At 35.7% G+C, this 12,751-nt stretch overlaps 1 protein-coding gene across 18 annotated transcripts in view; it reads right to left on the bottom strand.

The window, feature by feature from the left end:
- Positions 1-212: 212 nt before the first annotated feature.
- The window catches only part of BRD1 (bromodomain containing 1), a 68,808-nt gene continuing 56,269 nt past the window's right edge, over positions 213-12,751 (bottom strand). For 17 of the 18 annotated variants that reach the window (XM_036401746.1, XM_036401748.1, XM_054514780.1 and 14 more), the window contains 5 exons: positions 10,521-10,656; positions 9,221-9,348; positions 7,245-7,354; positions 4,861-5,015; positions 213-2,113 (listed from right to left, as the gene is read on the bottom strand). In XM_036401746.1, the coding sequence (XP_036257639.1) occupies positions 1,930-2,113; positions 4,861-5,015; positions 7,245-7,354; positions 9,221-9,348; positions 10,521-10,656 (713 nt within the window). In that variant the 3' untranslated portion in view covers positions 213-1,929. The remainder of the gene's footprint in view (positions 2,114-4,860; positions 5,016-7,244; positions 7,355-9,220; positions 9,349-10,520; positions 10,657-12,751) is intronic. The other variant, XM_036401755.1, reaches the window with a different exon arrangement.

The raw sequence follows: 12,751 nt of genomic DNA on the forward strand, positions 1-12,751 counted from the left end.
TCCAACTCATCATCCCTAATTACCAGGGTCCATCACAGGCAACTGGTCTCAGCTAACTGGAATACCTCCTATGCAAAGGGCTCAGTGAGGACAATGCTGGGTGCCACAGGAGAACATGCAGCTTCTTGGCCCAGTGCCTCTGGAACAGCTCAGTCATGGAGTAAGAAAATGGGCACTGCAGCAAAATCTCAGGGGCTAAATTCAGGACAAAATTTACAGTTGAGAAAGAAATTTTATTTCAAGCTTCTACGGGGGTATTACAAACAATAGAGAATAAAAACATTAAAAACTATTTAAAAAGTAATTGTCCCTTTAAAATAAAGATTCAAGCAGGTTTAACAATGAAGTATGCTATTCAATGAAGTTTTAAAAAAAAGATTTAAAAAGTATTGGTTTTGCTGTATTTGCTAATCCTTTATAAAAAAGCTGGGCATAAATACTTCGTGCATTCATATGCATTATTTGGTGTTTCATATTATATAACTTGGTACAGTATTTACGATATCACTGCAAAAGAGTTCAAACACAGTGCATTTATAAATAATGGAGCCATTATAAATCACATTGCAAACATACCTTGCCATTTTCATTGTTACAAATTCAGTATCTCAGTGAAGGTAGGAATAAAGTAGCTACAACAATCAATATCTTGACTTTATTTTTTTTTCTTTTTAATATAAAAATGCAGTTCTGGAAACCCACCCTCCTTCTTCCCCCTGCCCAAACATAATGCTTTACTTCTTAAAAATAAAAATAAAGTACTAATTCTATATACATCACATGTACCATACAAAAATGTATCCAAAGTTTCTATTGCTACCAAAGTGTTCTAAATTAAAAGTTACATAAATCCCCTCATTGGAAACAAAAGATTACAAGTTACCAAAAAACCAAATTACACACAAACCATCGAGTTATTTTATACAATTTCCAATACATTTTTCTCCCAAAGCAAGTTGTCTTCTCATGTGCCTGTATAAAAATGCATATCAATATATTTGTCAATTTTATTTTTCATTATAAAGCAAATTAATACATTTTCTACAATAAATAAAACACAGGGAGGCACACATATCAACAAAATTAAACCAATGGGAGATAAATGGGATATGGTTTTGAAAGAAATAATGTGCTTGCAGGCTTTAAGCCAGGTTTGTTTAAAACAGTAAGAACCTTAAATCATTTTGGGCAACAATGGAGTGTTTTTGGTGATTTGCAAGTGATGTACATAGTATAATTTTTATTGATGTCTTTCTCACAAAGTACCCTCCAAAATAACGCAACTTCCTTTCTTAAAATACATATTTGTAATTGTAAATTTACATCAATCTTAAATATGTGGTACTTTGTGCAAAGAGCAACAATTTACACAAACATTCAGAAGTCTTTTTCAGAAGCTACAGACCAAGGAAGAAATGATACAAGCAGCACCATACTGTATATGATTTAGGCAAACATATATTTGATGCCATTTTGATATTAGGCTTTAAGATCAACTAAACACCTCAAGCTGGAAGATGGTGCTTAGGTAACTTAACCTCAGAAAGAAAGAAAAAAAAAGTAAAAAGCATGGAAAAAACAAAAACCAATTCCCTCCCCAACAAAATTATAAAAGGAATTAAGGAGCTACTTCTAAAATCAGAATAAGTTAAGTGTTGAATATACATTTATGTACAATTATGAACACTATGAACAAGACATTTTAACAGGTTTAGTGGAAAATCCTCCAATCTACAACACAATAAAATAATTAATCAATATGGCAATGGTGATTTAGAAGAATTGCTCAACTATTTCAAGTTTGAAGAACTCAGCCACTGAATCAACAATTAAGGGGTTGTATCTTTAATACATTCTTTTAGACAAAGAGGTTCATTAGTAGAGTTCAAGTCTCTGTGGTATTTTTCATGCCTTGCTAGAGAATCTCTGTTAATCAATATCACTGAAGTCACTGACTGGTTCTCCATGGACTCGACTCAGGTGATTCATAGCACGATCAAAAGCAATTCTTACTGCTTTTCGTATGCTCGAGTTACGTCCTTCCATCATTTTTAACTTGTCTATGGTCTCATCTATCCCAAGGGGAACCATTTTGGATTTGGGAAGCCACTGCCTGTAAGAAAAAGGTAAAAAAATAAATCTGTTAAATACAGAATAAATTCAAGAAGTCTGTCCAGAAATGTCAGGGCCACGATGTCATGTTTCTCATATCGCAGCTTTACCACCTTGAACATGATCAGCTTTACCACCTTAAACAAAACAATTAAACACCTTTTAAGATAGTGCTTACTTGCATTAAATATTTAAAGAACATGAAATATTAAGAAAATCTTTTCCATAAAACAGAGAATGTATTCAGTGATATGTACTTAGTGATTAAGTATTAATACAAAAACTTAGCCTAAAATACTGATGCAGTTAAAAGAACAGGCAGCAGCAACTAACAATGGGCATGGCTCGAGATTCCCCTGACACAGTATTGTTTCTCCTCATTCTTACCCTTCCATTATTACAAGGAGTTTTCAGATGATGGATTTTTGCCTTACATTTCAGGTATCTCGATTTGGTCTTTATGGGGAAAGCTAAGCTGTCAAGGGAGTTCTGCTTTAGCATTTACTCTGCAGTATGAAATCCCACTAGCTCTGTATTCAGGGTGCTTTTCTGTTTCAAGCTCCATAAATGTCTTCAAATTCTGGGCATGGAGGAGTGATAATGGAAAAAGGTCTACATCCCATTCTTCTACTTAAAGCATTCTAAATATTTACTTTAAAAGTATAAATTAAATTTATGTCATTTTCATAAAGGTTGACTGTAATCCTGTTTTCCAAAGTTACAGACATTGAGGAAAACTTAAATTAGGTCAATTAATGAATATATTTAAGATATACTACTGTAGTCTGCAATCCCAATCCTGCAAAAGGCAGAAGCCCTCCTTTTGCATAAAAACATTAGTTTGGGAGGGAAACCATTTGAAGCCAAACCAACAGGAGATCAGACAGTCAAATCTTCAAATATTTTCTTTTAAATGAATAAAATTGGCTATTGAAATATTTTCATTTTCTTAAAGGACTCTAAACTAGAGCCCTATTGTATTGAGCACACACATTGAAATAAAATGTGAAGAGTCAGTACAAGGACATGGACAGTATGATAACAGCATGAAAAGCATCAGCCTAACCATTATCAGTTTCAATACATGTCAGAGGAAGTTTTAAGAAGGTATTTTTAAAAGAAAGCTTTGCAAGTCCTCCAGATATAAGCAGGGAAGAAGAAGAAACAAATATGAAAATCCATAGGGGATACCATAGGGGATGGTATCACAGAATGAAGGTGACAGATACCCTGCAAATGAATGAAAATCACAAACAAGGCTTCAAGACTACAAGAGACACAACAGAGATAGAATTACGAGTGCCAAAATAATCACAATAAAAGAATCCCTACCAAAACAAGTTGGTGGGGTCAGGGTAGAGGGGAGGAAAGGGGCTGGAAGAAGTATTGAGTCTTTTCCTGTCCATCTATGCAGAGTACCCATTAGAGACAACTTTGCACAGTATTTACATGATTTAGGACCACCTGCACATAGAGGCTAATTAGAAAAGTTTAAGCTGCAGAGGACTCCCCAGATCAAGAAGCAATCAGAGCAATTATTAAGAAACTGACCAGGGGAAACATGCATTACATTGGCAACACCAGTAAGAGAAAAAAAAATGAGAAACAAGACTAAATATGTTTAAATGCAGATGTTCTCTGCTAACAAAGGGAGAAGAATGCAGGATCTTATGGAATCATGAGCAACTGAACAAAGATAATTAAGATGAAGTACCAATTAATTAAGAAAATAAGTGAAGAACAGAACAATTATGCCAAGAAATCTAAGAGGCAAAAGAGTAAACATCAGTTATAAATTTTAAGCAGAAATTTATTTAAGTGATAGCATACTAGCACAGCAGGAGTCAGGAGAATGGCAGCATCACTCAATGCCACATATAATCATCTAAAGAGGAAACTGATAGCTAAAAGTAAGTAAATTCAAGAGAAAAATGAGACATGAAGAGATTTACAGTTAGCTTGACCTGTATGGAAACTAGGAGAGGAGAGGAGAGGGTCTAGAGAGAACATAGAAAAGAAAAAGGTAGTTTGATGAAACATAGATGAGAAGCTTCCATGTCTAGGAAAAACTCACCAAAACAAAAAACAACTCTAACAATCAAAAGAAGACCAAAAAACCTTGTGTGTCTCCTCCTACCTCCCCAGAAAACCCCACCAGCCCTATGTATGTACAACAGGGGGAGGGAAAGAGAATGTTTTGTTGTGTGAACTATCCCCCTTCAGGCTCTACACAGCACATTGCCAATGCCAAAATAAACAGAAATAGGGAAGATTTAATGAAAAAAAGAAATTAGAAAAGGCTAAGTGAAAGAAAGTGTTAAAAAAGCATTGAGTTTAAGAGGTATTAAAAATGCAAAGAAAATGCACTTGAGCAGACTGGGAGAAGTGTTGTAATTCAGAAAGCAATGATGAAGGATAAAAGAGATAAATGTTAGACTATTACTTTTAAAAAACTTATGAAGCAATGAAGCAATTTCATCACATCAATAAATGAAAGTCACTTGTAAATAAAAAAGACTATCAATGACTTAAAATATTTTTTCCCAAACTGACAATAAAAAGGTATCTTTCAGTGATGATATATACCTTGGTCCAAAAATAGACTCAAATATGAAAGTTTAGCATTACAGTTTACTCCATAGGAATTATATCCATGGAAATATAATGTTTCATTTTTCTTCTAGACCAAAGGTACAGGTTCTTAAAATTTTAAGTTACTGAAGCAAACAATACATTTCAATAACATACCAACTTCTTTTGTTGTCAAAAAATAGTACTAAGAATAGTTTCTCATCTGATTTGGTCTGCATTTGTTCTCCAATTTTCAGTACATCTAGAGGTGGCACTGGTATAGTAACACCGTTGTGATGGCCAGCAACACGAGGCATCTTAGGGTCAATAATCTGTAAGAGAGAAGAAAGGACAGTTCTTCATTTTTAAAATGATGTAATTCATTTTAAGAAGGTATTACAAATTAAGTTACAAGAAATAAATAATAAACTAAACAGCCACTGGATATAAATTGACTTTGTGTTACACACAACTTTTTGACATAAGCTGAATAGGCACAGTGGAGACCTAGTGGCAGACTTGACTGAAAATGCCAAAAAAAAGCATTTTTCACCCATATTGGTTCTTCTTAAAAGTCCCATTTGAATTCCACTTAGTACAACTTTGAGACTGACAAGCAGGTTTAGAATGAAAATGTCAAACCATGATTTCTAGAAGCTGTAACTAGCCTCAAATTTTAGGGTTTGAAATTTATATACCTTAAAGAACCAACCTATGTTAAGGTATAAGTATTTCAGTAAAATACATGGTCCATACTCAAACTCTGGAGCAAAAATTTAAAAACAAAACCAAAAAAGGTGTAACTTTCAAATATCTTGCATATCCAATTTAATGACTCAGCCTTAAGCAAAACATGCAGTTATAGTCACAAAGTCTTTCTAAACAAAACTTGAGGGAGAGACGGAATATGCTGCTCATGTTAAACTAACCATCCTGATGGAAAAATCCTTTGCAGGCAGCTCACAGCATTATGAAGTGCTTAGCTTCCACTCAAAGGTTTTTACTCCATGCCTGTTCCACCCATCCCCTACTCTATGAGCTCCTGTTGTTTTTCCACCATCCACACTGGCACCAATCTTAATCCACAGTAAACTAACTTTGGGAAATAAATGAATAGAAAGCTAATACTGTGGGGAGCTCACAGAAATCAGAAGAATTTTCCTCTCTTGACAGAGGCTTAACTCCTCAATTAACTTATCCCACTCTCAGACACACCAATGCTGACATAAAGTAGAAGGCAGAAAAGGAACCCTTTGGTATTCATCAGTTTAAATCTAGCACTAACATCTTTCAAGAGACAATCATCAAATTTTCAGCTTCTGACCCAAGTGTCTTTGAGTCACCCACTGCAGGTACTTAAACTCAAGTGCTCTGAATGCCACCTCCAGAGGTTTTAACCTGACTCTCTATGATTACATTTCACATTGTCTTTAGAACACACATACTAAAAGTTGTGATTGTCAGACTCATATATAAATCAAGCCAGTGTATGAACTGATCATATAACTCCAAGGCCTACACCCAAACACCTCATTAATATTTTCTCTGCAAGCTTTGATGTAAACAGCACTGTGTCTGTTTCTCCTTTATTAATACATGCATATATGCATCTCCTCTGCTTAAAAACAGCTTTAAGTTTCCAGTACATCAATCACAATTGGCTGCAATCAGTCAGTTTATTCCAGCTATTGAGTTGTTTCTTTAATGAGCTGCAGCATCAAGAGTATATTTATACTGATTTTGCAGCAGAAATAATATATAATGTAGAAACAAAGACTACTGAGACAAGTATGCTGGTTTTAGCAGGGATAGAGACAATTTTCGTCACAGTAGGTGGTATGGGGCTATGTTTTGGATTTGGGTTGAAAACTGCATTGACAACATAAAGATGTTTTTGTTAATGCTGAGCTGTGCTTACGCAGAGTCAAGGCCTCTTCCCCTTCTCACACTGCCCCACCGGTGAGGAGGCTGGGGGTGCACAAGGAGTTGGGAGGGGACACAGCTGGGGCAGCTGACCCCAACTGACCTTAGGGATAGTCCATCCCATATGACATCATGCTCAGTATATATAGCTGGGGGAAGAAGGAGGAAGGAAGGGACATTCAGTGTGATGGTGTTTGTATTCCCAAGCCACATGTAAAGGAGCTCTGTGTTCCTGGGGATGACTGAACACCTACTGCCCATGGGAAAGGTGAATGAATTTGCTTTGCTTGTGTGCATGGCTTTTGCTTTCCCTATTAAACTGTCTTTATCTCAACCCAAGAGTTTTCTCACTTGCACTCTTCCAACTCTCCTCCCACCCACAGGGAGTGAGCGAGTGGCTGCAGGAGGCTGCATGACACAGGAGTACTGCACATCTCAAAAGGCTGGCAGGGTAGCAGAAATTATTGACTTAAAATCTGGTACTGCAGGAACTTTACAAACTCAGTGCATAGTAAAGAGGGCAGAATAAACCACCTTTCTTCAACCTGAATGGGAATTTACCAATTAAGTAAGTTTGTGCATGGTGTTTTCAGACCAGAGACAGTCACTACTGTACTTCTAGGAAGCTAGGCACTTACCAGAGCTGGGTAAGAGGGATATCCACTGCATTTGGCCCATACTACTTTTAGAGGCTCAAGAACAGATGTTGCAGCATCAGTTGAAATCCACATACTGCTATGCCCAACTTCTAAGAACAAAGAAATATAAAATTAAAATGTTCCAGAATGAAACCTCAGACAAATCTGCAGTTCTTGGTTTCCTAATCAATAGCTCATGTTCCTTAGAATCCAAATACTAATACCAACTTTCACACACATACCAATAAAAACAGGGTAGTATTCATAAGAACTCTTTACATGATACTAATACTTTTTTCCAAGCCTACAGATAAAGAACAAGAGTTGAGACACTTCTAGAAATAGCATATTTAAAACATCTTAGTTCTTAGGAAGTGTTTGCCAAATTCCAGTAATTCTTTCCCTTTGAAAAAGCTCCAAACAAACATAAAATTATGGTACTCCAAATAACAGTTTCTTTCACTATGATGACAATCCTGTCACAGAGGTGATGATTTTCAAGATGCAATTTGCATGGTATGTATTTCCAAGTGTTGGATACGTGGATACCCACACTGAGATTAGCACCTCATAACTTAGCAAAACTGGTACACCTTTCTATTCTTATACCTAAATTCTAACCTGCATTTTGATTTCCATTTATTTTTAACAAGTTTTCTTGGTCTCTCTGCCCTGCCCTTTCCTGCAGTCAAGTTAAAAAATGTCAAGAGGTTTCCAGGCAGCAGCACCAGTGTTTTATTTCTTCTCAAAAAGCAGGGTAATGAACAACTGGGTTTAAGTTACTGTGCACTTCCACAATCCTCAATTTTCTTCTCTGCTGCTCAGCAATGGATTGAAGCCTGAGACAGGCATAAGCCTTTCAGTCAACCAAAACCACAACTGGTGCCCTAGATACAGTCCAGAGACTGATCAGAAGAGTGAGTTACAACCTCAAGATGGAACTGGGGGTGGTGATCAAAGGGAGAAAAGTGATCCAAGTTCATATGCTGTAAAGGTCAGGCAGCACTTCCTGTATGGGGAAACCTGGTACCAAGATACAGTTCAGGGGCTGCAGCTGCACTTTCTTTCAGCAGTCAGGCAATACTTACTGCTGAGAGAAAGTGCATTTCAAATGGGCATTGCTTATTTATAATGAAAGGTGGCATGCAGATACATGTTCTATCTTGACATTACAAAAACATACCAGGGTTTGTTGTTGATCTTAAACCATAAAAGTGGTTTAAGATCTTTTCAAAGTAGAAATAGCAAGAAAAAAGTATTTAAAGTGATCACATTAAAAAAAATTAGTTCAGTCATTCTTCACAGTAAGTTCTGTTTCTCTGCTCTGTTGGTACCAGTTTGTATTCACATGTCAGTTAGAAAAAGCCATGAGGGTTTCAATTAATTAATCCTTTATTTACAGACTGTTTCAAAAAATATCTATGTAAAACTGTATCTGGTACATAAAAACAGTTCAAGTCCTCTTCTTCAGGACAGCTAACAAGAAAGAAATCTACACTATTCTCAGCTGTAAAGAAAATGGTATTTTAAGGCTGAATAGAAAATCATACATAAGCTGACAGGATGCATGCAGCCAGACTCAGAGACTTCTCAGGTGTACATAAAAGTAAGAGTCTCAGATTTCTTCCTAGTCAGAGTTCATTCCACGTGGTAGTAAGAGGTTACTAATCTAGTACACAGGATTACTAATTTTCCTTTAAAGATCTGCAAAAGAAAACTCATCTTTTTATTTCAAAACCTCTTTATTTCCTCAAGCAAGGAGAGAAAATTAATCAAAATCAGAGTCAGATGCTATTCTTTAAAAAGTCTTTCAAGAATCAAAAGCAGAATTCAGTAGTTTCTGGAAGGATATCAACAACACTTTCAGATGGCTTAATGTATTTAAGCAGTAAAAATAAGAATGTTAAAATCTGTCAAATAAATGGAAAAAATTATACACTACTATTAAGAATTAAGAATTAAGAATTTATAGTTACCAGCTGCAATTCTTGCTGCTTTGGCATAGTTTCCATTTTCAATGCATGATATCAGTTCACTTCGATCTTCCAGTGTGTGTCTCCGTATCAGGGCAGGTTTACCTTTACCACACTTTGGGAGACTAAAACTACAAAAGTATTAATATTAAAATCACTACTTGATAATTAACATTGCTCACTATAAATCAAAATTTTGAACGAGAATTTACATTTCATCAGTACAGGGTAAAATCAGTGGAGCAAGCTCTAAAAATATTTTGAGTAACAAATACAAACAACATAAAAGCCAAAGCTCTCATTATTTTCATACACAGAATTGCCTGGTGATCAGCTAAAGACAGATCCACTGCTCCAACAGTTCTACTACACAGAAAACACAACTATTCTCTCTTTAATTTTTCATTAAAAATTTCAGTCCTCTAATTGTGAAATGTCTCTTCTCAAAATGGGAAATTTGCTTTCTACACACTTGAGTTTTCTTCAAGAAATCACAGAATGTGAACAACAATTATACTGACAATTTGATCTAGAATATCACATTTAAAATAGATGCAATAGAATATTATCTTTGTTTCTGAAAGCCTGTTTGACATGACTGCATTAACACTATTCCCTTAACCGGAACACATGAAAAAAGTCCTCTTTTTCTGTCTAAAAGATTTACCCTATACTGTCCTGTATGTCCCATCCTCATAGCCCAGGACTGGAGACAGCTACCTTTACCCAGAAATCACTGTTCTTTCAGAAGATACACCATTGGTGATGGAGACATCAATGGTGGCAGAAGTGTCCATTCTGACAGTCCTGCCTTTAACAGCAGACTCCATGGAGAGAGTCAATAGCTGGTACAGAGTTACTATCAACACTGTAGTACCTACCCAGCAACCCACAGGCTGACAACCTACAGTTCCAAAGCTATCAAACTACCTTTTTTGTGTACAAGACTCTGCTTTGTAAGTTGCTTCTCTATTGCCTTCACAAAAATAAACACACACATTTTTAGTGTTCCAGATTAGGAAGATAATTAAGACAAGATACTGTATGTAAAAACATATCTGTATCTTTACAGAGCAAGAGAAGCACAGTCAGTTTAAAAATGTAACTGCCTGGATATGCAAAATCCTGAATTCAACAGAAGAATCGCAGCAATCCTGAAAGGTAACTCGGATCTGACATAACCGAGAAAACTGAAATACACTCTTTTTTCCAAAATTTATGCAATCTTCCAACGTGGGTCACAAGCACTATAGAAAACTGATATATTTAGTCTTAAATCTGTATTTCATATTTACAGTTTTACCTTGAGTTACACAAGAGACTGTTACTAGATGAAATACTAGATTCTGATGCACAGCGGCGACGAGGTTCAACTTTTCTTCCTGGAGTATCATCTAATGCTCTCTCTTTACTTTCGTCTCCAAAACCATTTGATAGACCTGCAGTATAACACAAAAAATAAACTGCATCAAACTGGAAACCACACCATTTTCATTAACAACCTTTTGTATTTACACAATGTACACAATTATTGTTTTGTTCTTCAAGTATTTTGGTGTGATGAAAAAGAATGTCAATATTAACAAAATATGTAACTTCAAGGAAGCATTATAAATAGGAAGTTCCTGTTGTCCAGATTTTAAAAACAGGATGAACCTTTAGGTTACAAAAAAAAAAAAAAAAAAAGGCAAGCAGAGATTGTAACATGGGAAATACTAACAGGAGTATCAAATCAGTCTTTGCAGTAATGTTTCCAACTATTAAAACAATCACGCTGCAAAAGCTAAGTAGAAAAAAAACCCCAAGAAAATAAAATGTTACAAATCAGGCAGATTACCAAGTCAACAAAAGGCTATTTTTCAATGCAATGAAATGCATTGAAATTTTATGATCATTAAAATCCTTTTCAAACACTGGAAGTAAAGACTGATATGGATTTCTCCATGACACTATCTAATTCTTCCTGATAGGGTTTCCATTTTAGTAAATTCAGACTGACACTATGATGACTGTCTTCTGTCACCAATAATCAATAATATACATGGTACTGCTTTCAATTAGCCTTCCCCTAATAAAAGTTTACTTACATCAACGGATATTACATTTTAATTTCATAATTGTAATGAAAACATTAAAAAGGCTTTTATATTACAATCCACTTATTTGATGGGCTGTTGCCAATCCTGCTCTGGGTTTGCTATACAAACAGTATTGTCCTTATTAAGCCATTTCTATACTTGATTAAAGAGGCAAATGAAAAGTTTTAAGATAGCATTCTGAAGACTTTCCAGGGTGTGTGGGAGTGTATGTGGAGGTGTGGACATTAGGTCTACAAGGAAAGAATCCCACAGAGACTCTAGAATACGATCAGAAATGCACTCAGCTAAAGGCAATGGTACCAGCCTGCAGTCATCCACTGCAAACTGTCGGCTACAAAGAGAACAACATTTTAAAACAAATTCAATTCTGGGCATGCCACTCCCAACACAAGAAAGACCTACCCATCCCAGCCATCCTTACCACTACCAAAGACTTAAAGGCCATCATGATCATTGTACATGCAGACACAGTCAAACTAGGTTATGTAACATGCCCCTTCACATGCCCCTCCACAGAGCCTTTTACTGTAAAACAATTATGGCAGAACTTTCTTTATCAATTCTTCCAGTCTGTTTGCTACAAAGACAAAGGAGGCTAATAACTAAGGAACTTGACTTAGCAAGTTACTTTTTACAATCCAGTAATTTTTCAAGCATTTCCATACAGTGACTTACAAGGTTTTTACCCTCCACCCCAGGAGACCTTCCATTTGGATTATCAACACAACTTCAGATTTTTAAGAGAAAGAGGAGTATATTTACTCAAGGTTCTGAAAGATTTACATATAAGTATTCCCTTTCATTGTCATTTAATTTACACTGTAAATATTCATTTTAGAGTGTTTGTTTTGTAACTCCTATATGTGCCTTTGATTTCCTACAGAAGAAAAATGATAAAGGTAGCATTGTCCTGAGTGACAAGCACCAAACTATTAATCAGTGCTATTAATTAATCTTGTTCTCATTCTCAGCAAGTTGATAAAAATATCTGCAGATTAAGGAGGAGTTTGGTCTTAGACTGTGCTGAAACAGAGCATGCTTTACGAAAAAGTGTATAGGGGAATTGAAGTTATCACAGTACATTTCACATGGCATTTGAAATGAAAAGCTAAAAAAAACCATTCTGCAAAGGACATCTCCTACGTCTTTGCAAAAAGTACTTGTAATTCTTCAATATCCTGTCAGATTTATCTTTCAAGTGAGGTGTATAAACTGTTTTGTTTTCATCCTGCCACAAGCCGGAGACACATTACTCAAGTTATCGCTCAGGCATCTAGCTATTGTGAAACAGCTATCAGCAGAAACAAGTCACATCACAGACTGAATTTTAAACAGAAAGACAGATCAAGTAATGATTGCTGCCAGAACAAGGGCACAGTTCACATTTCCAGTGGACTGTGAAAATGGAAAGAAGTACCTGTGTTAAGAGAATGTG

The sequence above is a fragment of the Molothrus ater genome, chromosome 5 (assembly GCF_012460135.2).
Source record: "Molothrus ater isolate BHLD 08-10-18 breed brown headed cowbird chromosome 5, BPBGC_Mater_1.1, whole genome shotgun sequence".
Classification (NCBI taxonomy): domain Eukaryota; kingdom Metazoa; phylum Chordata; class Aves; order Passeriformes; family Icteridae; genus Molothrus; species Molothrus ater.